The following is a 27518-nucleotide window of genomic DNA, read 5'->3' as shown; positions in this document are numbered from 1 at the left end:
GGTCTGCTTCATAGACCTAGAGCTCCGTGGAAACACAGGCCATGCCATTTCATCTTTGCATCCTTAGCAACTAATACAGTAGCTGGCACATAATAGCCAATTACTATTTAAATGAATAAATAAACACTTGTGTATGTATATTGTCTCAATACATTTGCAGATCTTCAAGAGGAACGTCAATTCCAAAAAGAGGGGGAAATTGCACTGTCTCTTGACTACAGAGAGGGCTATAATCCTAAAGCCTTAAACAAACCCAATCATCACCCAGAAAAGTACAGCTAATCATCACCATTAACCAAAACCCTGCTATCAGAAAATTCAGTAATTACACAGATTTCAAATAAAAGGCAGGATAAAAAGCAACCTCAAAAGAAAAGAAAACCAGAGACAAACAGAAACCCACTCATGTCAAAGAGGTCTTTCCTCGGGCTGCTCTCAGCACTGCTGACCGCAGCCGGCCAGGCCTGTGGTGGGATCTGCTGAGTGTTGACGTAGGTGGGTGCTTCTCCCGTGGGGGCCACGTGCAGTTTCCCTTCTGGCGTGCTGTAGATGTCCGAGGACCCTGCAACAAGAAAGTTAGCCCCTTTTCTTTTATGATGGTGACACTATTCAAGCCACCCAGCCTTTCACAAAGAAGCTCTTCTGCCTGCAAATGGGAAACCTCCTCCTTCGGATTCCTATGGGTGATATTCTCCTCTTCTGAGCTTGTCACCACACACTGCTGTGACCCGGCTAGGATGTTTTCCAGTCCTTCATATCAGCATGGGGTCTGCCAGCCAATGTCAGGGTGGACACCTTGATGGCTCCACTGTGATGGCCTTAGCAAAGATTTTGGCCCTTGCTGCCCCAAGACGGCAGGAGCCTGGCAGGCAGAACATGCCTGGTCTCCTCCTCTCCTTGACAAATGCTCCAAGATCAAATAACTGAGCAGAAGGACCACAAGCCTTATATTAATTGCTCTTGTTTTCTTTTTAAATATAAGCAAATGCTTTATAAATTAACTTCATTCAAGCAATACAATAGAAGCTCTGTACCTCCTAAGGAACTGAGAGAGACTCCTTCCTTATAAAATAGGGCTGCAGTTACTGCCCCTGGGTCTGTGAAGGAAGCCCAGGGTGGGTGTGCAAGTGAAGAGCCCCCTCTGCTGAGGCAGTGATGCTGCCTCGATGTGACTTCACAGCTAGCCAATGGGTGTGCTGAGGCTAGGCCAAGGCTGTTCTGTCACCGAGACCTAGTGTGAAAGACCTAGTGCCTTGACAGGACTTCACAGCTAGCCAGTGGGTGTGCTGAGGCTGGGCCCAGGCTGTTCTGTCACCCAGACCCTGGGTGAAAGTGACACCCAGACCTAGTTGCCGGAGAACGCCTGTTCAGATCCTTCTCGGAGTCTTTTTGTGTGTGCGCCCTGTCTCCAATCTTCTTACGTAAACATATTCGCAAGAACACCCTGTGGTATTCACATTTCTGGAAAGAGGGTGTCTTTCATACCCTATGGGCGGTGGTGTGTTGAAGCCAGCTCAATCCAGCTGGCAGGAGTTGGTTCAGGGCTTTTTAAAAAGCGTTCCCAAGAGCCTGTGGCTGGACGTTTGCCAGCACACCACTGTCTCCCAGGCTGTAGGTGTGAGAATGAAGTGTCGTGCTAACATTCCCTCGCTGGGGAGCACCACCTGCAACATCATGGACTGTGTTTCTACTCTCCTATTTCTCAACATGCTTTCTACATTGAAGAGTCTAGTCAGATTACGCATCCTTGCTTAGTGACAGCTATTTGCAGTTTACACCTTTGTGTACATTGCAAACAAATCAGCCTTTAGAAAAGAATTTCATTAAAAAATTTTAAAAGGAGAAGATCAAGAGCCCAAATGCATAATCTTCCTGACTGCCCTTTCCCACCATAGATGACAACAGGTGCTGAGCCGGGGCAGGAGGACACGTGCCATCGTGATACCTGGAGTTCACTTCCATTGGGGACAGTATCTGCCAGCAAATTAATAAGTGACATTCTAATTTGTTATGTGAGAAAAGATATTTATTTATTTATTTATTTTTTTTTTTTGAGGCAGAGTCTCATTCTGTCACCCAGGCTGGAGTGCAAGTGGCATGATCTCGGCTCACTGCAACCTCCACCTCCCAGGTTCAAGCAATTCTCCTGCCTCAGCCTCCCGAGTAGCTAGGATTACAGGTGCCCACCACCATGCACAGCTAATTTTTTGTATTTTTAGTAGAGACGGGGTTTCACCATGTTGGCCAGGCTGGCATCGAACTCCTGACCTCAGGTGATCCACCCGCCTCGGCTTCCCAAAGTGCTGGAATTACAGGCATGAGCCACCATGCCCTACCTATTTATTGTTTTCAAAGAAGAGCTGGAAATTTATTGAGAGCTCTGAGTCTCAAGTTCCAGGCCAGGAGCTCATTCTGCAACATCATCTGTTCTCGATCTGGCTGGAATAACTTGAATATATCAAAAACAAGACCTATTTTAAAATAAACCTGATATATTTTACAATAAAGTAAATATCTAAGGGAAATAATGTGTCTCCTTTATTCTTTAGCAGTTATTATATGTCTATGCACACACATGTTATGGAAATGCATTTTAAATGTGTGTAGAACAAGGATAAATAGCCCATAATGAAAATGTCCCTCTGGCAAAGTTATGACTCTGATTTGCTATTTCCAGCCTATTCTGAGGCAGAACATGTGGTGGCTTCTGCCAGGCCTTATGTTTTATTGACTGGGCCAGCACTGTGGGTCTTCCTGCATCTGGGGCAGGCGAGACGAAATTCTCTTACACAGAGGACATTTTAAAAATGTATTGTCATTTGCTTCCTGGCATAAATAGCTATAATGAAGGAATAAGCCTCAACATTAAACCAATAATGTTTAAATTTAGATACATAGAAGCATCAGTTGCATCCATCCCCTTCAGATCTTATAGACTTAGTAGCCAGGATCCCAGAGCTAGTGAAAGAGTTATAAATGTTTTTGAGAAGGGAAAAAGGTTAAAATTAAAAGACATTCTTAAAGGATTAGATTGAGATATGAATACATTCATACATATTTGTATGTATATATATAACTGTCTAGAGAATAAAGACTTATGTGAGCAATTAGCAGTTACTTCTTAGATAGTTGTATCTAAATTATTATGGCTGTATCTAAATATATTTGAATTATTTGCAGATATCTGACTTATAGACAGTTATATCGACATTAGTTTTAATGTGTGATGTAGGTGCATGTTATTATGATTGTAAGATGCAGAAGTGTTCTCTGAGAGTATCCAGGGCCTGTGAGAGACGTATATCCCTGGTGCCACCTCTGCCTCAATCCCCAGCTTAGAGTAGGGGGCTTCACATCCCCCCTGAAGCTGACCCTGAGTAAAGGGAAGGAGAACGAGACAAGGAAGGAAAGGCAACAATTTGTTGTAGGAGTCACGGGGGCTCAACCTCAACCTTAGAGTTGCCTCACCAGTTCCCATAGGAAACTGGGGTGAAGTGCGCCTGAGATGTCAACTTCTCAGCACCCCTGGGCACGGAAGCTCTCCCAGCATGGAGGTGTACAGTCTCAAGGGCATGAGGCAGTGACTGCAGACGGGGTGTGAATGGTCCTGGAGCTGCAGGGAGGCACTACCTGATTGGTGCCAGGAGATGTCTGCAACACTGTTGCTTTTTTTTTTTTTTTGAGATGGGGTTTTGCTGTTGTTGCCCAGGCTGGAGCGCAATGGCATCATCTTGGCTCACTGCAACCTCCACCTCCTGGGATCAAGTGATTCTCCTGCCTCAGCCTCCTGAGTAGCTGGGATTACAGGCACCCGCCACCACAGCCGGCAAATTTTTTTATTTAATAGAGTTGGGGTTTCACCATGTTAGTCAGGCTGGTCTCGAACTTCTGATCTCAGGTGATCGTCCCGCCTCAGCTTCCCAAAGTGCTGGGATTACAGGCGTGTGCCACCGCGCCTGACCACACCGTTGCTTCTATTTCTATAGTCTAGTCAGGATTCTATAGCAACACACACAGCACATATATCCAGGGGTCACTCTGTCAGTCCACAGAAAATAGGCGACCCAGTGGTGAGCATGTTACTTTTGAAAAGTGTCTTTTGTGTTTCTCACCCATCTCACCTTGCCTCTCACCTTGCCTTAAAGGTGTTTGCTGCCAGTCTTCGCCAAAAGTGTCTCCTAAGTGTCTTCCCTGGTAATAAGTCTGCTCTTTTCCTGCAAACTATAGACACATGTAAATACACAGAATGAAAAAATTATTTTCTTCTCATTTCCCCACTTTTGAAAGCCACAAGACAGTCGGTGAATTGATCCTTAAGGTGGTTCGCATCCTCTGTTACACCCAATTTTCCCTTCATGCCTCATGGTTGGCATTAAGATTTGGGAAATAAGTTTGTGTGGGTGTGAGGAAAAGGCTGCATCTCCATCAAAACTACACATGCCCCCCCTTGTTTTCATTACCCCCCCACCCCTCCCGAAGTGTGACTGTAAATCAAGCTCTTCCATATGTATGTCCTAAAATAAATTTCAATTACAGAGTATCTATGTGTCAGAACACACTTCCCACATAACACATACGCCCATGATCGTTCACACTTGGTCAAGTCCACTCTGTAAACCAGGAAATTTCCTTCAAAAAATCAGGAAATTCCCTCTCAGTGTCAGATCCCTGAGCTCAATGTTATTTTGCCATTTTTAGTGGTGTCATTATCATTCACATAAGGTAGTAACGTTAAAAAATTTCCTATAACAAAACAGAAATATCATAACTCTAGAAAGCAATTGCCTTACTAGAATTTTGAGTTGGACATAAAACACGGGAATGAATAAAATAGAAAACTCATAAAATTCTCATCATTTTAAGGGTCTATATTCACTCCTTTTCAGAGAACCCAATGCCTCCCAAGCCTTTTTAAAATCTTAAATTCTCTCTTTCCCTCACTGAGATCACAGTATGATGGAATATGTCTGAGGGTACAGAGGACACCCCCAGACTCATATCCCAGGAATCACCACACAGTTCCAAAGCATTTGGCCAATGCTTTATGATGTTAACCCAAAGCCTCTCTTCATCTTCATGCCTCATGAAATCCAGTGAGAGAAAGCTCATGATTTACTGTGTCAAAAATGAAACAGAACATCAGCCTGATATAAAACCAAAGAAAACAAAAGGAAATAAAGTAGAGTTAGCCTCCATTCCTTATATAAGAAAAAAAGTATAAGACTTACCTGGGCTGTGTCAGGAGCATGGGGTCTGGGTTTCAGTCTAGTATCAAGAAAGCCCCCTGGAGGAGGCATCTTGCTTGGGATGCTGTTGTAGTATGGGTGGTCTGAGCCATCTCCCTCCTCTTCCGTCCATGGCTCATCCAGACTCTGCATTCTGTTAAAGGAAGATTTCCAAGGGCTTTAGCCAAAAGTTGAACTTGCAGCCAAAATCAACAAATCTAATGTTAGCGCCTGTTATTAAGAAAAGAGAGTTTAGTCAGTGCCTCCTCAGCCATCCAGGTCTCATGCATAGATGAAAAGCAGATGAGTGGTTTAGCAAAATATCTCTGCCATATTCAGAGTTTCACTCATTGGAACATTTCAATCATGTTTGAAGGATGTCCTTTTGTAAAAGTACATTTTAATTAAGAAAGAAATTATGCCTAAGGATAGCCAGCTCCTCAAGGGACAGCACACATTTTTGTAAGCCATGAAATTGATCCCAAACAAAACCAACTACAAAATGGAAATTTAGTGATATGAGGGAAAATGGTAGAATACGAACCTCTCAAAATTCTCCCTTCTGCTATTTGAAAAAACTGTTGTGCTTCAAAGGACATTATCAAGAAAGTAAAAACACAAACTACAAAATGGGAGAAAATATTTGCTAACATACATCTTAAATGAGACATGTATCTAGAATTTATAAAGTACTCGTACGACTCAACAATGAAAAGACAACCCGATCTTAAAAATGAGCTGAGGATTTGAGCAGACTTTTCTCCAGAGATACACAAAAGGCCAATAAGCGCATGAAAAGATCCTCAACAGCGTTAGTCATCAGGAAAATGCACATCAAAACCACAACCAGAGACCACTTCATGCCCACTAGGGTAGCTATAATCAAAGAGATGGACAAGAAAAAGTGTTGATAAGAACGTGGGGATATTAGAACCCTCACACATTGCTCATGGGACTGTAAAATGGTGCAGCCACTTTAGAAAATAGCTTTGCAGTTTCAGCATAACCATATGACCACAGAATTTCACTCCCAGGTATATACATAAGAATATTGAAACATATGTCCACAAAGAAACTTGTATACATCTTCACAGTAGCATTGTTCATAAGAGCTAAAAGGTAGGGCCGGGCGCGGTGGCTCACGCCTGTAATCCCAGCATTTTGGGAGGCCAAGGCGGGCGGATCATGAGGTCAGGAGTTCAAGACCAGCCTGAGCAATATGGTGAAACCCTGTCTCTACTAAAAATACAAAAATTAGCCAGGCGTGGTGGCACACACCTGTAGTTCCAGCTACTCGGGAGGCTGAGACGAGAGAATTGCTTGAATCCGGGAGGTGGATGTTGCAGTGAGCCGAGATCGTGCTACTGCACTCCAGCCTGGGCAATGGAGTAAGACTCCATTAAAAAAAAAAAAAAAAAAAAAAGGTAGAAGTACCCAACTGTCCATAAACTAATGACTGGATGAACAAAAGGCCATATACCTATACACTCAAATATTATTAAGAACTCTAAAATGAAAGAAATACTGACAGATCCTACAACATGAGTGAATCTTGAAAACATTCTTCTAAGTGAAAGAAGCCAGATACATACAATATGATTCCATTTATATGAAATGTCCAGAATGGGCAAATCCATAGAGACAGAAAGTAGATTAGTGGTTGGTGGGAGAGTGGGGAGTGGAGAATGGGGAGTAATTGCTGATGAGTATAGAGTTTCTTTGGGGGGTAATGAAAACGTTCTGGAATTAATGGTGATAATTGTACTTTTGAATATAACAAATCAACTGAATTGTAAACTTTAAAAGAGCAATTTGATTATATATGAATTATCTATTTTAAAAATAATAATAAATGGAGTCTTAGTGGCATCTGATTTGTTTTTCAGTGTCCCCAGAGAATGGGGCTGGAACAGCTGGATGCAGTGTGGGTTCTCTCATGTTCCCAGGCTGCACCCTGCTGGAGGAGCGGAGCTGAAACGGAAGGCAGGGCAAGCTCAGGAGATCCTCCTCGCCCTGCTCTCGGACAGTACCCTGCGGGACACCAGGAGCCTCTGCAGGATAAGGTGAGGGGGGTGTCAGGTCACCGACAGTATGAAGCTACAGGCAGGGCCCCTTGTCACTGCTCTGCTTTAGAAATGATATGCCGGCCGGGCACAGTGATTTACGCCTGTAATCCCAGCACTTTGGGAGGCCGAGAGGGGCGGATCACGAGGTCAGGAGATCGACACCATCCTGGCTAACACGGTGAAATCCCATCTCTACTAAAAATACAAAAAATTAGCCGGGCGTGGTGGCAGGCGCCTGTAGTCCCAGCTACTCAGGAGGCTGAGGCAGAGAATGGCGCGAACCCGGTAGGTGGAGCTTGCAGCGAGCCAAGATCGCGCCACTGCACTCCAGCCTGGGTGACAGAGCCAGACTCCCTCTTAAAAACAAAACAAAACAAAACAAAACCAGAAATGATATGCCAATACTTGCATTTGGAGGCGACATTTTTCTCAGTGGATAAGATCCTGTCTACTACATTTTCTTTCCCCAAAAATCCTTCAAACTTCACTACATACAAACACATACAGAACTTCATACATTATGTACACTGCCAGAGAAGTGTGGTAGTTAAATTAACTCCCTCCATTCATTTTTGTGTGTATTATCTTAATAGCATTTATTTGGCTTTTATTCAACATTTCAGAAACAAAGGCTAGCATAATAATTAATATGAAATATACTTACGCATCCCCCATGGAGATTAAATAAGTGTTAACCTTTTGATCTATTATGTTAAATCAAGTTTAGCCTAAAGCTACCTCCTTACGTATTTAAGTTTGGCCTAAAGGTTTCTCTGTAAATCCTGAACTGTACAAGTGGATGTGTAAACAGACCGTAGCCTACTCTTGTGCCAATCACCGAGTTTTGGCCAATCAAATGCGGCCAACTGTTCCAACTGTGTTCAAATAAGGCAAACGCCGAGCTGTAACCAATCCAGCTATTTCTGAACCTCACTTCCATTTTCTGTAAGTCATTTTCCTTTTTCTCTCCATAAATCTTCTTCCACCACGTGGCTGCCCTGGAGTCACCGAGTCTACTCTGGCTGGGAGGCTGCTCTGTTTGGGAATTGTTTATTGCTCAATTAAACCCCTTTAAATTTAATTCGGCTGAAATTTTTCTTTTATCAATTACATGCTTCCCTTTTTAATAAAATTTGTCAAACTTACGTTGGATGGATACATAGATATGTGATATTATAAGTAAAATGTTAATGGTAGAAGCTAGATGGTGTCTATACAGTTCTTTGTGTATATTGGAACATTTTTATTATAAAATGGTGTAGGGGGTATATGCTTGACAAATACAGTCAAATGCAACCCATTTACCCACACCTCTGTCCTGTCTTCAGATATCCTGGAGTTGTGTATAGCATTTTTGCATTTTGTTGTTGTTGTTTGTGTGTTTGATTTTCTGAGATGGAGTCTTGCTTTGTCGCCCAGGCTGGAGTGCAGCAGCACAATCTCAGCTTACTGCAACCGCCACCTCCCGAGTTCAAGTGATTCTCCTGCCTCAGCTTCACAAGTATGTGGGACTACAGACATGCATCACCATGCCCAACTAATTTTTGTATTTTTAGTAGAGATGGGATTTCACCATGTTGGCCAGGCTGGTCTTGAACTCCTGACCTCAGGTGATCCACCCGCCTTGGCCTCCCAAAGTACTGAGATTACAGGTGTGAGCCACTGTGCCCGGCCTTGTGTATGTTTTTATAGTCTTTCCATACATTTATTTATCCATATACTATATATGCAATCATTTATGTTTTCAAATTTTTCATAAATGGTTCATATCCTTTTGTAACTTGCTCTTTTTTATTTCATTATAAATTTTGAGATTTATGCTGGTAGTACATGTATATTGGTGAATTCTTATTAACTACTATGTCCCATTATACACAAAATAAAAAATTTGTTTCCTCAGTCTCCTACCTACATTTGGGTTGCTGTCACTGTCTGCCTCTAACTTTCTATACACATCCTCCTGTCCCAGCTTGCTGCAGTTTCTTTCGTTCTTTTTTTTTTTTTTTTTAATATGATGGCCATAAGGGAGAATTGAATTCTAGCATTTTCAGCCTCTGGAGTGAAGTTTCTAGCAATGTGGAAATGGTGGGTCCTGCAGAGGCACCTCCAAAATGAATGTCTTAAACGGAATTTTCCAGGGAAAGAGGAAAAGAAATGAAAAGTCTCTTTGAAGAACGGCAAAGACTGAGAAGGGAGATGAAAGAAGCCTTCATAATCATAAGAACAAAGGTAGAGTCTGACTCTAGAACTAAGGCATAGAAGAATGTGGCTTTAGAAGTTTGAAAAAAGTATAGAGTAAATTTAGGAACAGTAAAGTTTTGTTTCTAGCGACCACAACATTAGAATAGATTTTCATTATGCAAGTTCAATCAAGGACAGAATACTGAATGACCAATATGCCCCATATTACTTTTCTTTTAATGCTTGATGCTGTATGGAATATTCTTCCATCCTAAGGAAACTCAGTGATAGAACCTGAACATTTTTTATAATAAACTAAACATCTCCCAATTCCTCTTCACACTCACTATTTTGTTGAACACTTAAAAAAAAAAACCTAAGGTGCCATTCTTATTCCTACTTCACAGATAAAGCTGCTGAGACTCAAGGAGTTTACAGAACTTGCTCAGGGCCACCTGGAAGGTAAACAAACTACCAAGCTGTTAAGCTGCAAAGGCCAGCGAAGCCGAAACTATGCTGGTCGCCAGCACAGTGCCTCACGGAGGGGACCTCTTGCAGCACGACTTTGGCTAATCGTAACGACAAGGACAATGGGACACACAGAACTGGTGGTGACATAGACCCAAAGAGGTGACATATGGAAGCATCACATGGCTGCAGAGGAAACAGAACAAAAAAATTTATAATGAAGTCGCTTTTCTGTAACCTTGGCGACCGTCACTATAGTTTCAAGAAAATGTTTTTCTACACATTCAAAGCATCATCCATATGTTGGCTTCCATCTGTTGGCTTTCTGTGCCATATCCCAGCACCGACCAGGTGTCTCTGAGCCCAGGAAGCCCTGTGATTAATTGTGCCTGTCCAGAACACAGCTCAGGGATGTGGTTTTAAGAGGAAAGGTCATAAAACCCACATAGGCTATTGCAAATGGTGTCACAGCACTACTCACCGATCATGGAGAGCGGGAATCTTGGTAGGACACTGTAAATATTGCTTAAACCGGAGCTCAAAGGCTTGTCCGATGGAGCCGATGACATCCTGGGCCAGCCCATCACAGCATTCCAAAATGTGACAAGCTGGGAAAGCAAGTGACATGGGCCTATTAGAGACAGACACTGGTGCTACCTGGGCTCCTCTACAAAGAGCCCTTGCTGAGGACACAGGGACAGAGATGTGCATGCTTCTTCCATAATATGTCCTAGCAGATCCAACCACAGCTTTATGTCCAGGTAGGGAATCCTACAGCTATAACATTTCACAATAGGCATGCATTTCTTAATAGCCTATTGTCTACAAAATTATAGGTTTCATTTTTAAATAAATTAAAGATTTTTCAAGTTCAATTTGATGTTCTTCAATTTCTTTAGTCTATAAAGCATCAATTCTGACATCAATAGGGAAAAATTGTTTAGAAGGAGACTTCAGCATGACAAAGAGCCTGATCTCGACATGAACTAGGTCCCTTCAAACCCATGAGGCCTTAAAAAATGGACTGAAACCAGCATCTGTTGAGTGAATCTTGATTTATTCAGTGGACTTAGAGCAAGTAGTTCACTTGCTTCTTAGTGGGGGTAAAGTGTTGACCATCATATGTGGCCACTCAAAACAATAAGGAAACCTTTGAAGATGAATATAAAGAGATATTAATTATCAGTGTGACCATGGCAATAACATGACACATGCGTCTACGTAAATTTGAGACTGGTTATTCATGCAGATTCTCAGAAAAGCAGCTTGTGTAAAGAGTAGATAAAAGTTAGGGGTGGCGGTAGGCCAAAATGAGGCCACTCCGAGGCTGGTGGTAAGGCCTGGAGCAGTCCTTATGCTTGAAGCAGGCACCAGCTGTTACACAAGGACATGATGTCCTAGTGGCAAGGCTGCAGGATTATCTATGTGAAACCTTCAGAGAAAAGAGGGCCAGCCTCTGCCTCATAAGGAAGTAGTACTTTTTCTCCAGGGTACTGGAAAATACCTCTACTCTCCAGACCCACTTCCACCGTGCCCTACCATAAGCGTCCACATGTCCCTCCTGAAGGAGCCACAAGGCTGTCGCCATGAAGAGCCTAGCATGATCTTTTTACCAATGGGATAAAGGAATTCTCAGGAATTCCTGGGAAGGATGACAGCTGCCTTTATTACACCCCACCTTTCTCCTGCCGACAATCGTATGCCAAGGAGGGTTCCTCCAAAAGCCGCGTTGGTCCCTGCAGTGAGGAGGATGCATTTCTTCATGAGTTGTTGTTCCCCAGCCCTGGCAGTGGTTAGGGAGACACTGAACTGTACCCTCCCTATAGGAGAAGCCAGTACATACTGGAAAGATGAAAGCTGTCAGGGAGGGGACAGAGAGACAGACACGGATGCCTCTGCACAGTGTGGAGCCTCTCAGCATAACACGGCACTGGGACTTTACCCCGGAGGCAGCCAGCTAGGCCCTGGGGCCTCAGCTCCTTCTCCCCCAGACTCCAGGGCAGGGAGACTTCTGTGGACACAGGAAATGTATTTCCTCGGAAGAGCAAGTACAAATGTATTTCTGCTTTGGGGAGCAATGCAACCCCTTGGATACAGCAGTGTTATTTTAGATATTGCCAAGAGATGTATCTACAAAGGTTCAGGCATCCTGGTTGTCTTTTGATGATCAATTATTGATATTATTTTAGTATTGACATTATTATTTACTAAGTATTGTCCCCAGGTAGTCACAAAGCAATGCCAAGCAGCTGTTACAGTTGTGCAGGTCATTGACAGATACAAATGCAACCATCTTTCCAGCTAAGAAGGAAGTAGGAGTCCAGGCCTGAGCAAGGGAAAGCCAGTGAGACACCTCGTTTCCCTGACCTGTCCTGTGCCACGCCCCTCCCGGCCCTGCTGTCCAGCATCAGCACCAGCCAACAGGACTGGCTGGTCGGTGTTTTGGAGAATGAGAAAAAAGACTGGAAAAGGGTCAGAAAGGGTAGCCTATTTTTTAAAGGAGAAAATAGGTATCCTAGCCTTTAAGATGAAGAACGAAGAATACGATTTACTGAGAGTGGGCTGTACAATCTCATCCACGTGCTACTAACCTTCTACGCACTTGAGAGCATGAAGCCTGGGAAGGGGCCTCTGTGGGAAAGGTCCAGGACATTTGGAGCAGGTCAGGGCTTGAGGTAAAAGCACTCTAGCATGCTGAGAAATGGGCATGTTACTCTAAGTGACTAACTGGGGGGCAGGCCCTGCAGATTGTGAGTAGACCCATGGACTCTCAGGAATTAACTCATGCCTGCAGCTCCTGGCACCTGGCAGAGTCCTCAATGAATGGAGAAAACAAGTCACCTGTTGCTTTGGTCTGAGGATTCCTTCTATAAAATGGCCCCTACATGTTCCAGAAACTCACTCCAAATCCAGTTAAACCTGGACTTTGTCTCTCTGGGCCTAGTATTTCTTCTGAGAGTACTGACACTTAGCCAAAAGCCACAGTCTTCTAGCCTGCCCTGTGTGATTTGATGTGTGCACTAAATAAAGAGGCCTTCCCCAAAGGCAGTCATCCAGCCTGCTGGGCTTCGCCTCTCCCTGAGGAAACAACAAAACCAAAGATGTCATTCACAAGCAATGGAGAAGAAACCAAGAGAGGTATGCAGCCCATTCGTGCACAGAATCGAGATTCCAAATGATGCAAAATCTAAAACATAGCTCAATGTAAACAAGGTCAGCAAGACAGGGAATTCCACAGTCCTTCTCATTTGAGGAAACTGCCCATTGGGGAAACTCGTACCAACAGCCTGCAATAGTTCATTTACTTAAAAGCAGGGATCCTTTGCTGACACTGGTTTCTCTCTTATTTAGCCCTGCCAATAAAAAAAGCTGAAGCCACTCTCTAAGAGCACTAGCCCAAGCTGCCCCGGAGCAGCCACCTGAGCCATGACATCAGCAAGGGGACTCTCACGAGCTCACATCACAAGGACTACTCCATAACTGAGATGGGCAACTTGAAAGCAAACCACTCCCTTAGGAATGTATTGTGGCTCTGTAGTCACACTGTAGTAGCTGGGGATGTGGTGGCTTTCAGCCATATGGTAGCTCCTGGCATGTCCACTCACATCTCCCGCTCCCTGAAGAATGGTTAACAGTGGTGAATGAGAAGGCAGTACCTAGATGCATCCCAATCCACCAGACTTCCAGTTCTCAGCTTCCTCCTCTCCCCAAATAAGCCCAGAGGCTAGTAGCTGCTCCTGGCTTGGCGCTCAGGGCTGGCCCCCGGCCATCTGCCTGCTGCAACAGGGCATCCAGTAAACCGGTGTGAGGCTTGTTCATCTAACACCCTACCTGTGACACCTATTCTGTGAGTCAGGGTGGGCAAGTTATGCCACAGCAAGAAACAATCCCAACGTCTCTGGCCGAAATCAACCATTTCATTCTTGCTTACTCATTTCTGGGCACCTCTCTAAGGCAGCCATCCTCTCGTGGTGCCTCAGTGGCCCAGGCTGGTTTGATCTTTTGATCCTGGAACTCAACGCAAGGCCTTTCCCACAACCTGCAGAAGAAACAGACAGCAGGGCCTTGCACCAGAACCAAATGCACCTTCTGTTCCGCTCTTAGCCCGTCACACAGAACTGTCATGGGCTTCTCCCAAGCAGGAGGGGGCTGGCAGATGCCATCTTTTGCAAGTTTGGAAGGATAGGAGAGCAGGATATTAGGAATGCCCATCACACCCACTGAACCCCTTCTCTAAGTCACAGTTATCCATGCTGCTTCTCACTCATGCCTACCACAAAGAACTTTCCAACCATGCATCCCCAATAAGTGTCTATTTGTAAATTATTAACGTGCATTCCTGTATTAATATTATGCGTATCATAAAAACATCTTTTAAAAGATATCTTTTGTCTTCAAAAAGGATAAAATAAAGAGAAAAATAAAAATGTAAGCTGTCTTGTTAGCCGTGAAAGCATTACTCTGTCAGTCAGTATCTCAAGACACAACCACATTAGGTGTGATCTATTGTTATTATGATGGATAAAAATTCATCTTTCCATCCTGGAGGTACATTTCTTAATCATCTTGAATGTGGAAGGGCTGATTTCTTATCTTACATGAATAGATGATCAGTGTTTTTACTGTGAAATGCAGCCTGTGAAGTTTTCAAAATGGAAGTAAATGTTATCAGCTCTTCCGTTTCTTTTCTTTTTCTTTTTCTTTTTTTGAGATGGAGTTTCACTCTTGTCGCCCAGGCTGGAGTGCAATGGCGTGATCTTGGCTCACTGCAACCTCAGCCTCCTGGGTTCAAGCCATTCTCCTGTCTCAGCCTCCTGAGTAGGTGGGATTACAGGCGCCCACCACCACACACAGCTAATTTTTAGTAGAGATAGGGTTTCACCACGTTGACCATGCTGGTCTCGAACTCCTGGCCTCAAGTGATAAAGTGCTGGGATTACAGACATGAGCCACCATACCCACCCACCTCTTCCATTTCTTTCTTATTTGTTTGAGCTGCCATGATGGGTGTGATCCCTAATGTACAGTTTCTCTCCAAGAGGTTTAGTTCAGTTAAAACTAGTTCACACAGCTGAGAACCCACTTTGCTTCGCCGCTCACCCCACATCCCAGCACATGGGCTGGCAGCAGAGAGCCCTGCCTGCTGTGCAGCCATCCTGCCCTTCCTCTGCTATTACGGGCTAAGATCATCCTCAGTTTCCAGATTAGAACTGTGAGCCAATGCTCCAGCCTTCATGTCCCACACAGTGGGCTGTTTGCACACTTCTGGCATAGGCCATTGCCTCGGCAAGCTTTGCGTGAACAGCGAGACCCTGCCCAAGCCAAGGCAAAAAACTTATCGGGATCCATGCCCCACTTTCAGGAAGCCACACCCCAGCCTCACACTTCACGGGTCCCAGGTGCTGTCCATCAGCCTCTCCAGGGTGGCTTGGCTGCCACAGTCCATCTGGGGTTCTCCAGTGGCTGCTCATCCAGACACCAGTAGCCTCTGATCCAGCCACATTCCAGAGCAGCTGGCCAGGGCATGGGGAACCTTGGAGATACTCGAAGTCATTACTCAAATTAGGAAATGTCCTGCTCAACAAGGACGGCTGTCTTTTCATCTTAGTGAGCTGATAACCCACACACCTTAAAAGGAATATCAAAAACGAATGAATTCTACCGGAGAGACGAGGGCTCCTCAATCTCTGACTGGTCAGACAACCTTAGTTTGTTTATTCAATGTAGCCATGCACTCTGAATTGATCCAGTTTTCCTTTTTCTTTTTTTTTAATCAGAGAAGAGTAAGAAATCCAACATTCAGCCACCCTGCTATGATGAGTTTCTCAGTACATGTCCTAGCCCCAGATAGGGCAAATTAAAGTGATAAGGGTATAGCATTTTGCACCCATCAGATTTGTGGGAATTTAAAAGTCTAAAAATGCCAATTGTTGAACAAAAGGAGACTTCATATACTACCCGTGGAATTATAAAGTAAAATGACCATTTCAGAAAAGTTGAGGATGTCCAAAACAGTGATTTGGCCTCCAGGTACATAGCCTAGGAAATTCCTGGACGAGAGCACACAAAAAAATATATACAAAATATTTACTGAAGACTTTATTTAGCAGACATTTTTTGAGCATCTACTGTGCACAAGGCCCTGCCCTAGGATCTAGGGAGAGTTTCAGTGGACACTGAAAATAAATAAATAAAAATATACTTCTGTAGTGGATTGAAGGGTGCCCTCCTCCCCACAAAAGTCATGCCCCCTGACCATCTGGAACCTGTGGAAAAGAGTTTTTACAGGTGTGGTTAAGTTAAGGATCTCGAGATGAGATTATCCTGGATTAGAGAGGGCTCTAAATCCAAGGACAAGTGTCCTTATAATAGATGAGAAGAGGGGCCCAAACACATAGGAAGGGAGGCAGAGAGAGGACTGATGCTGCCACAAGCCAAAGAATGGCTGGGCCACAAGAAGCTGGAAGGAGTCTCCCCTAGAGCATGGCTCTGCTGTTGCCTGACTTCAGACTCCTGGCTTCCAGAATGGTGAAAGAATCAATTTCTGTTGTTTCAGGCCACTTAGTTTGTGACATTTTATTATAACAGCCCTAGGAAATGAACACAGCAAGGAAGACAATGTAAAACAAAGAAGATGGAGGATGGTGGTGGAGGACATGGTGGAGGATGGTGGTAGAGGATGGTGGCATAGGACGTGGTGGAAGATGGTGGTGGAGGACGGTGGTGGAGGATGCAGTGGAGGACATGGTGGAGGACGGTGGTAGAGGAAGGTGGCGTAGGACGTGGTGGAGGATGGTGGTGGAGGATGGTGGCATAGGATGTGGTGGAGGACAGTGGTGGAGGATGTGGTACAGGATGTGGTGGAGGATGGTGGTGGAGGATGATGGTGGAGGATGGTGGTGGAGGATGATGATGGAGGACAGTGGTGGAGGATGTAGTGGAGGACGCGGTGGAGGACAATGATGGAGGATTTACATGGTGGAGGTGTACATGGTGGAGGATGCTGGTGGAGGATGTGGCGGAGGATGGTGGTGTTAGGACGTGGTGGAGGACGTGGTGGAGGACGTGGTGGAGGACATGGTGGAGGACAGTAGCGGAAGACGTGGTGGAGGATGGTGGTGTAGGACGTGATGGAGGGCGGTGGTGGAGGACGTGGTAGAGGACAGTGGTGTAGGACATGGTGAAGGGCAGTGGTGGAGGATGGTGGTGGAGGATGTGATATAGGATGTGGTGGAGGATGGTGGTGGAGGACATTGTAGAAGACATGGTGGAGGACATGGTGGAGGACAGTGGTGGAGGATGGTGGTGTTAGGACGTGGTAGAGGACGTGGTGGAAGACATGGTGGAGGACAGTAGTGAAGGACGTGGTGGAGGATGGTGGTGTTAGGACGTGGTGGAGGATGTGGTGGAAGACATGGTGGAGGACAGTAGTGAAGGACGTGGTGGAGGACGGTGGTGTAGGACATGATGGAGGGCGGTGGTGGAGAACGTGGTGGAGGACGTGGTGGAGGGCGGTGGTGGAGGACGTGGTAAAGGACGTGATGGAGGATGGTGGTGGAGGAAGGTGGTGGAGGATGTGGTGGAGGAAGGTGGTGGAGGATGTGGTGGAGGATGGTGGTGGAGGACAGTGGTGTAGGACATGGTGGAGGACGGTGGTGGAGGATGGTGGTGGAGGATGGTGGTGGAGGATGTGATATAGGATGTGGTGGAGGATGGTGGTGGAGGACATTGTAGAAGATGTGGTGGAGGACATGGTGGAGGACGGTGGTGGAGGACGTTGTGGAGGATGGTGGTGGAGGACGGTGGTGGAGGATGTAGTGGAGGATGCGGTGGAGGACGTAGTGGAGGATGCAGTAGAGGATGATGGTGGAGGATTTAGTGGTGGACATGGTGGAGGACAGTGGTGTTAGGACGTGGGGGAGGACATGGTGGGGGGCGGTAGCAGAGGATGATAGTGTTAGGACGTGGTGGAGGATGTGGTGGAGGACAGTGGTGTAGGATGTGGTGGAGGGTGGTGGTGGAGGACGTGGTGGAGGATGTGGTGGAGGACATGGTGTAGGACATGGTGCAGGGCGGTGGTGGAGGACGTGGTGGAGGACGTGATGGAGGATGGTGGTGGAGGACGTTGTGGAGGATGGTGGTGGAGGATGGTGGTGGAGGACGTTGTGGAGGATGGTGGTGTAGGACAGTGGTGGAGGATGTCATACAGGACGTGGTGGAGGATGTGGTGGAGGATGGTGGTGGAGGACGTTGTGGAGGATGGTGGTGGAGGACGTGGTGGAGGATGGTGGTGGAGGATGGTGGTGGAGGACGTGGTGGAGGATGGTGGTGGAGGATGTGGTGGAGGATGGTGGTGGAGGATGGTGGTGGAGGATGGTGGTGGAGGACGTGGTGGAGGATGGTGGTGGAGGATGGTGGTGGAGGACGTTGCGGAGGATGGTGGTGTAGGACAGTGGTGGAGGATGTCGTATAGGATGTGGTGGAGGACATAGTGAAGGACGCAGTGGAGGACGATGGTGGAGGATTTAGTGGTGGACATGGTGGAGGATGGTGGTGGAGGATGTGGTGGAAGACGGTGGTGTTAGGACGTGGGGGAGGACATGGTAGAGGACAGTAGCAGAAGATGATGGTGTTAGGAGGTGGTGGAGGATGTGGTGGAGGACAATGGTGCAGGACGTGGTGGAGGGCAGTGGTGGAGGACGTGGTGGAGGACATGGTGTAGGACGTGGTGGAGGGCGGTGGTGGAGAACGTGGTGGAGGATGTGGTGGAGGATGGTGATGGAGGACAAGGTAGAGGATGTGGTGGAGGACATGGTGGAGGACAGTGGCGGAGGACAGTGGTGTAGTACGTGGTAGAGGATGTGGTGTAGGACTGTGGTGGAGGACGGTGGTGGAGGATGGTGGTAGAAGATGTGCTGGAAGATGCTTGGTGTAGGATGGTACACAGGATGATCAGCGGAGGCGGCCCTAGAGGCGGCACTGGAGAAGATACCTGAAGCGAGTCAGGGAGAGAAGTCCAGGAAGGCTGGTGGTAGAAGGCAGATACAGGGCCCAGAAGGCAAGAGCTTGCTTGGCACGGTCAGGGTCAAGGAAGACCCAGAAGCCAGTGTAGCTGGAGTGGCAGGGAGAGGGGATCATAGGAAGTGAGACGGAATGGAGTGGGAGCGAGCTCACAGAGGGTCCTGTGGGTGTTGGGGGAATGGGACATTTTATTTGGAGTGAGCAGAGAAGGAACAAGATTGCATCATTTTAAAAGGATCCTTCTGGCTGCCATGTGGATAAAAAACTTTAGAGTGGAAGAGCGGGCACAGAGTGACTGATGATTAATTATGGAGCCTGTCAGGGGGCAGCAGGGCAGTGGCAAGAACTGGTAAGATGGAAGGCTTTGCCGGCAGGTGCAGGTGAAGGAAAGAAGGCAGAGAACTGGGGAAGTCGGGAAGGGGTTGCGGTTGATAGAGACCAGCAGGTGCTCTTCAGGAGGAAAGTGCTGGACCTATCTGTGTCTGCCTATGTTTGAGAGGCCTGTGAGACTCCCAAGTGGAGACACAGAGCTGGCTTTCAGGCAGAGGCCAGGTCTGGAAAAATATGTTCAGCATTCTCAGCCCAGGCATGGTATGTAAAGCACAGAGCCTGGCTTTGTTTGTAAAAACACTGCTCATAATAGCCAAATGTGGGAAACATCCAACCATCAGAAAATTCACCTCCTGCCACAGTGTCATTCGACGGCATATTTAACCACCTGGTTAAAAAAAAATAAGCCATTGCTTTCACCCATTATACACTTGAGGCTTTGCTGCCAAGGGAAAGAAAAGTTAGAAGCAGTGTTGTGTTACTTCCACCAATGAGTTCAAAATATTTAAGGCCTCTTTTAGAAAGTCACCTCTTGGGGCCTACAGCAGTCCAGGGCCAAAGGAAACAGAAACTCCTTTTGTTGAAACCACCATATTCGAGAAGCCCAGAAGAGGCAAGCTTGGCTGTGTGAAGCATTGTCTTCCCCATGTGGGCTTCCCACTGAAGCCCATTCACTCCTAAGACCTCCTGTTCTTCAGAAAATCTTGGGAAAAGAGCAGCAAGATGTCTTAGGAGCCGCTGTTCAGGCTGGATACGTAGGCTTCTCTCCCATTGGGTCAGCAGCACCTAAGCATAGTCATCACGGTTTATCCGAAGTTTGTGCCTTCCACAGTTTCAGTTACCCATGGTCAACCTCAGTCCAAAAACACTAAATGGAAAATTTCTGAAATTTACAGTTCATAAGTTTTAAATTGCACGCCATTCTGAGTGAGTAGTGTGATGGAATCTCATGCCATCCTGTCCAGTCCTTCTCAGGATGTGAATCCTCGCTCTGTCCCAAGTATTCGCACTGCATATGCTACGTGCCTGGCACTCACTTAGTAGCTGACTCAGTTATCAGATCAAAAAAATATAGTATGTGTAGGATTTGGTGCTATTTGTGGTTCCAGGCATCCACTGGGGGACTTGGATGGAACATACCCCCACAGATAAGGGGGAACTACTATATAGGAAACAACTTTCCATGTCTTGGTTCAGGGAGTACCAGAGGGCGCCTGATCAGGGGTACTATTACAATTATAAAGTATACGAATTACATGCCTTCTGTAGGCAGTTGTATGCCTAATTTGAGCATCATTTGGTAGCTACTTTTGTGACCTAAACAGTCCATTTGGAACTGTCTAATATATACATAAGGTTGCAGGGCATGGGAGTCACCCGGTAGTAATGAAAGTTCCAATGTAAAAAGAAAATGATATGTTAGAATTTAGCAAAGCCTGACTTGTTGGGAATTGCATCCCTACAGGTGCCAGTAGTCATCGCCTAGGCCTCCTATGGTCCTGACTTTTAGCTATAATTTACCAACCTTGTGAGACATGGCTCATTTTCCACCCTTATCTCTTTGAGATGGTGGTGGTGGTGGTTACCATCCAACTTAATGACTTGGGTCAGGAACCTTTTGTCCTTTCATTGGATTAACTATAGAAGCCATGGATTCTTGATACCAGAGAGACAAATATAGATTCTCATTAGAATTATTCTAGATTAACCACAAACACATATAAGAATATAGAAGCAAGAATCAGCACGGAAAAAGACAAACAGTAACAGCATCGAGGGACTTGAACCCGTAACTGTAAAATTTTACAGAAGACTTTCTGGGATGCGTTCTGTCCCTGATGGTCTTTAGGGGCTGTGCCTGCAGCCACAACACTACAAGGTCTGCTCATACACAGAGGCCTAGAAGCCCCAGTGTGGGGACTTTTAAGAGCCCAAATAAGAATATTCACACCCAGAATTTCTTGCTACTCTGCCCAGTGGTAGAGGCCAATCTTCCTAAATTAACCCCTGTACATGGCATAGGGGAGGAAGAAAGGAAACAGAGCAGTTGGGAGAAAGCCCTGCCACTGGCTCCTTCATGGAGGAAGTCATCCTGGTAAGGACACTGATGAGATGGAGCAGAACATGCTCATAGCTGGGCTGCTGGGGGGATGCAGCTAGATCCACCCTCCCTGCCCACACTGTCATCTGGTAGGCTGGGCCTCCTCATACATGGTGAAAGGAGGGTTGAGGGGTAAAGATGGCTGCAAATTCCTTGACATTCTTTCCTTGAAGGGTACATGTGGCTTCCTTCCCCCTTGAGTCTGAGCTGGCTGTGACAGCTTTTTTTTGAGACGGAGTCTTGCTCTGTCGCCAGGCTGGAGTGCAGTGGTGCGATCTCGGCTCACTGCAACCTCTGCGTCCCAGGTTCAAGCGATTCTTCTGCCTCAGCCTCCCAAGTAGCTAGGACTATAGGTGCGCACCACCACGCCCGGCTAATTTTTGTATTTTTAGTAGAGATGGGGTTTCACCATGTTGGCCAGGCTGGTTTCGGTCTTCTGACCTCGTGATCTGCCCGCCTCGGCCTCCCAAAGTGTTGGGATTACAGGCGTGAGCCACCACACCTGGCTGACAGCTGTGACTAGTAAATCTATGGCAGAAGTGAAGCTTAGCCCGGCCTTTCAGAGCACTGGACACATCTACTCTGGGTCTCATGGAACCTAGAGCTGCCATACAGAAAGCCCTACTTCCCAGAGGGATGAAGGGGCCACTTGGAGAGTCTCTGAGACTCCATGGAGAGGGCTGAGCCTCTAGTCATCCTTGCCAAGGTCCCAGGTGTGGAAGCAAAGCCAATTTGGACCTCCTAGACCAGCCCAGACTCTCTAGCTAAAGACCACTCGATGACCCCTGTCGATGCCACTTGGGCAGATGAACTGACCAGCTGACACTTGCTTGAATTCCTGACCCACATTCTATTATAATAAAATGGTTGTTGTTAAGCCACTAAGCTTGAAGTAGTTTGTTACAGGCAATAGATAGGTGGGAACACAGAGTGAGTATCTCCCACTAACTGTCTCAAACAAAGGGCCTGTCTTAGTCAGCCGGTACTGCTGTAACAACACCACAGGCTGGGTGACTTCAACAACAGACATTTGTTTCTCACAGTTCTGGAGGCTGGAAGGTGCCAGCAGACTTGGTGTCTACTGAGGGCCCTCTTCCTGGTTTGCAGACGGCGCTTTCTTGCTGTGTCCTCACATGGGTGGAAGAGGGTGAGGGAGCTCTCTGAGGTCTCTTTGACAAGAGCACCAAACCCATTCATAAGGCTTCCCCCTCATGACCTAATGGCTTCCCAAAGACATCACCTTCAATTGGGGCCTTTAATTAATGCAATACCATCATATTAGGGGTTTCTATTTTAACATATAAATTTGGGGGTGACGTGAATATTCAGTCCATAAGAGGGCCCCTGTGTTGGTGGTGCCCTCAAGCACCAAAAATGGTGATCTTTTTCTGCATCACAGTTCTGGCACTTGTCTTCACAGTATCACCACATGCAAACCTGAGAGAGCCTGGTGAGGCAGCCACGGGACATGTGGAATCGATCCTGATTCCCATGTCGCTGGACAGGAACTGTATTGTGGGCAGAAAGTACTCTTGGTTTGCCCCTGAGAAATGAAGTCAATGACTCGGGGCTAAACTCCTTCAGGATCTGGACCTAAGCCTTATTTCCCAGCTTTGGCGGTACCTTGGAATCATCTGAAGAGCTTTTAGAAAATTGTATTGTCTGGGCCCCACTCTCTGAGGCCTGAGCATTGAGGTTTTTTTAAGCTCCCCAGGCAGTGGCGTGGGGGACGGTTCTCCATAAGGCCGCATCATGGATCAGTTCATCTCTTCCGTATGGGCTATCTTAAAAATATATCCAAGGTATAGCATTGGAGGGTAAGGTAGCAAAACAGAATATTAGGATCTCATTTGTATGAAAATGTTAAAAAGAGAGGGTATGTATACGGATAGGCATTATGCAAAGCAAACTAGAAAATCTTAGTTGGTACCTGGGGTAGGGGGGTAGTGAAAGGAAGTGCTGTTTTGTGCCGTTATTAATTCCATTTGTTATTTCATCAATGAGTTTTAAATTGCAGCTGTGGTGTGGTGCATCAATAGCTGCCTGGAACTCCAGGGTAGTGCACCTTGGTCAGTCCCAGCCACCCCAGGTATGCTACCAACCAATGGGCTTTGGTTTTATAAATGACTGCCCCCATCCAGCCTGTTCCTGAAGACTTAGAAGCTGAAAGGGATATAATCAGACAGCGCCTGAGCTCAGACACTAGCCTCTAGTGCTGGCAGGGCAGAGTGAAGTAGCTAGGGGTGGCTTAGTGGGCACTGGGCACACACCAGGAGCTGAAGCTGGGCAGGAGGACAGGCAGCAGGTGGTCTTCCAGGAGTAACCGAGGCCACTGTCAGAATATGGGCAGGGGCTGTTTGTGTGTAAATCAATTGTACCAAACCAGCTATCTGGATACAAGCGTGTGTTTGGTGGTCAGAGAGGTCCGGTACCTCCTAACTCAGCCAAGCGATCTACAACCCTTGCAAACCTCATTCATCCTTAGTAATACAAGATGGCACTACTCATTTGTTGGGAGGGGGCTGAGATAATGAGGACCAGCTTGTATAGAATGTGAAGCCTGGCTGTACACAAACGAGAGATTAAAGGGGTCAAGCACCGCTTACCTCTGCGATTAACAGGGTCCTTAGCCACATATGCAACATAGTCAGTTGTGTCCTGTTAAAGAAAAAAGAGATGTCTATATCACTAATCACAAGTGAGAGAACACACAGTCAGGGACACAGGGCACAAACCAGTGAGCTTAGAAGGACTCAACCACCAAACAGCTAAAGAATCAAATGCTGCCTAAGAAACAGCCCCCAGAAGATTCAAGCTATATAATGTGGGTAGCAACCACCCAGAGGTCTCACATTGCAGACTTTGACTCAGCAGGTGAAGGGTAGGGTCTGAGGTCCTGTACTTCTAACCAGCTCCCATGTATACTGAGGCTGCAGTGTCTCAGTATCCCACCGGAACTGGTTAGAAGTCCACTCACACTTTGAGCAGCAAGGAGAAAAGGCATGTTGGATCGCCTGAGAAGCTTTAAACACACTGATACCTGCGTCCCAAAGTGCAGATAATCCCATTTAATTGGTTTGGATGTGAGGCCTGTGCATTAGTTTTTAGATGCTCCCTAGATGACTGTAACGTGAACCACATGTTAAGAACCACTGCTCTCAGCTTTGTCTACACCAGTCGTTCTCCAATTTGAGCTGGTATCAGAATCCCCTGCAGGGCCTGTTAAAATAGAACGCTAAGCCATACCCCTGAGTTTCTAATTTGGTAGTAGTTCTGGGGTAAGGGCTCAAAATTTGCATTTCTGACAAGTTTCTAGCTGCTGCTGCTCTGGGGGCCACACTTTGAGAACCACTAGGCTAGAAGAAAACCAGAGTGGATGTTCAAAGGCTGACTGCAAATGCTGCCTTCCTGGTGGATGAGATATAATGGTTATTTTCTTCTTGGACATAAATAATGATCTTAATACTTTAATATGTTTTAAAAATATGAGCTCTATTGAGAAGTCTCATCCTTCCATATGAAATGTGAGTTTCTTTGCCTGCCTTCTCATATAGTCAGTGCATAGGGAAAATGATGACCTCAAAAGTAGACCACGGCAACCATGTGCATTTTAATTCATAAACAAATAAGCAGAGAAACCAATAATTATCTTAACTCTTGAAAGCAGAAAAGACTCCTCTGCAAAGTTGGTATTTTCGGCACTCAAGACTCCGTGGGGCAACTGATAAAAGTCTACCCCATTTTGGCAGACATTTCCCATATGTCATTGCTTTGAAGGGCTTCCAGGTTATTGATATGCTCCCGATGTTGCCAGCACCTAAAAGGCTCTGTCGTGACTTGCTCCACTGTTTTCTCTATGGGCAAAGGAGACATCCCCTTCTCTCTCAACAGTGCCCTACAAAAGCTCTCCAAGGAGAGAGAGATGAGGGAGAGAATGAGTATGGGGCAGCCATGTCACTGTTGTAGGACATCTGCTGTAGGTTCAGGTGGGTGGTGCTGGGCACTTTTCCACACCCCATCCCGCTGGATCTTACACAGCCCAACAAGACCACACCAGTGTAGCATTCTTCCAGCAGCTTTTGAGACAATGGTGCTGCTTCCCCGGTCATTCTGCAGGGTGTGGCTCAGCTAAACTGTTTTCTTTTCTGCTCAGGACACTGTTCCCTGGTGTATTCACAGGCTGACTAGGGAAAGGAAATGAAAGATCGTCCACCTGGTCAAACTGGCTTCTGGTCATTTCCATCAAGGAGGATCCAGTCAGAATCTGAAGTTATTGGCAAAAACAAGGATAACAGCTTGTAATCATAGACACTTCCTGAACTCACAAGACGTGAATGTCAGAAGGATCCTTAGAGAGCATCTAAGATAGCACTAGATTTCAAGGTGAAATTCATAGAACCCTAGGGTTGGACAGGTGTCTTCTCCAGTGTTTGAGGCATCACCAGCATTTTAAAAAATTTTAATTTTCATTTCCATGATTATCTTAAAATTAATATAAGAGTAACTGGGATCATTTAGATGACCACTATGTTATCAAGTTCTGCACACAATTTCAATGCCAGGATTTGCAGCTGGATTTCCAACATTATGATTGCTAGGTTTTCAAAGAATTAGAAAGAAAAGGACACAGGCTAGATTTCTCTGCCCACATAAAGCAAATTGACATTACACTTGTACATGATGTACAACTGAAGTTTCTGCTTGAATAGAAGAAATTAGTGGAAGAATTGAGTCATCCAGGTGCCCATGGTAATGAAGAGACATTGAACTTAAAAAATTCTGCCCCATGGTGGCCAGGCCAGCATCACATTCAGATGGAGATTTAGTTTCAGTGAACTTTGTCCATCATAGCAAAGTAATATTACATTGAATGTCATTGGCCTTACAATGTTTACTTGTATTTAACTTTCAAATTTAAGTAGGGGGAGAGTTAAATAAAAAGTATAAATAAAAGAAGTTTATTTTTAATTTGTTTTTGCACATATTCAGGTAACAAAATTAGAGTCAGCATTAGTAATGAATACAAGGAATATATACTTTTTTTACATTCTTACTCTGGCTCAAAGTTGGGAAAGGAGGGAGAATAGAGAGACATAATATGTCCCTGTCTCTCAGATGGTCAATGGCCAAGCTTTTCTGATGCCAATATTGATCCTTTTCTGGCAGAGCAGGCAAATATATTACCATTCAAAACAATATTCTTGTCATCAGGAAGCACACTAAGTTCCAAAGACAGAGCTGCGAAGTGCTATTCTGCATCTATTCTATACCTGTTCCCACTCCCCAAGATCCCCTGTGCCTGGCCATTGTTCTGGCATTTTTGTGGTAGTCTTTTAACACTGCTAATTACAGTAGATTATAATCACAGCATGCCCTTTTTAGAGAGGAATTAATAAAGTTTTCTAGTCTATCTTGTTTGCTATTTCAAAATACCATTTTCCTACTGGGTAAACTGAGGTACTAAGCAAAAAGTGACATGTACACTTAGCAGGAGAACAAGGACTAGAATATAGAATCGTCAGCTTTATTAAAAATGTCTACCAATTATAATGTGCTAAATTCATGGTTACAAATCAATTTGGAATGTAATCTCATGCACAATATAAAATGCATTTGGATTGGTTAAAATGGAAAGTAACTAGGCTTCCTGTCCTGTGTTATGACATTTTATAAACCAGAAAAAAGAAATCACAGAAAATATAAAAGGTTGTGGATTACTTTAAGGATTACTAAATGTTTCCAATTTTTTTTTTTAAAAAAATAAGATGTGATGAGGAAATCTGAAAAAAAAATGTATAGTCCTATGTGCATCCTGAAAATAAAATAGTTTTGACACAAACCAATGTAATTGGCTCCCAACAATCTAGATATGTGTGTCTTCACTCATAATGTCAACATTAAGACAGGTTTAAGAAGAGCTCTTGAAGGAAGCTGTTAATGCAGATGTACAAGACATCTGCCTTTTATATGTCAAACTGGGTTATCCTCCAAATTTAAGAAACTATGGTTCCAAACATCACAAGGGGCAAGCAATTAGACAACCACTGCAAATTAGGTAGCAAGTAGGTGGACATACGCATATAGACAGCATCTGAAGAAATGCACCTTGGGCCAGGTGCAGTGGCT

General features: G+C 45.4%; 1 protein-coding gene across 3 annotated transcripts in view; it reads right to left on the bottom strand.

The window, feature by feature from the left end:
- SHC3 (SHC adaptor protein 3) overlaps positions 1-27518 on the bottom strand; it is a 306014-nt gene that overhangs the window by 36363 nt on the left and 242133 nt on the right. For 2 of the 3 annotated variants that reach the window (XM_055091804.2, XM_034967681.3), the window contains 5 exons: positions 23999-24050; positions 10422-10548; positions 5229-5379; positions 4122-4221; positions 404-562 (listed from right to left, as the gene is read on the bottom strand). In XM_055091804.2, the coding sequence (XP_054947779.1) occupies positions 404-562; positions 4122-4221; positions 5229-5379; positions 10422-10548; positions 23999-24050 (589 nt within the window). The remainder of the gene's footprint in view (positions 1-403; positions 563-4121; positions 4222-5228; positions 5380-10421; positions 10549-23998; positions 24051-27518) is intronic. The other variant, XM_024930043.4, reaches the window with a different exon arrangement.

This window comes from Pan paniscus, chromosome 11, assembly GCF_029289425.2.
Source record: "Pan paniscus chromosome 11, NHGRI_mPanPan1-v2.0_pri, whole genome shotgun sequence".
NCBI classification, from domain to species: Eukaryota; Metazoa; Chordata; class Mammalia; order Primates; family Hominidae; genus Pan; species Pan paniscus.
The sequence above is the reverse complement of the archived record's forward strand: the minus strand, read 5'-3'. Positions and strand labels throughout refer to the sequence as shown.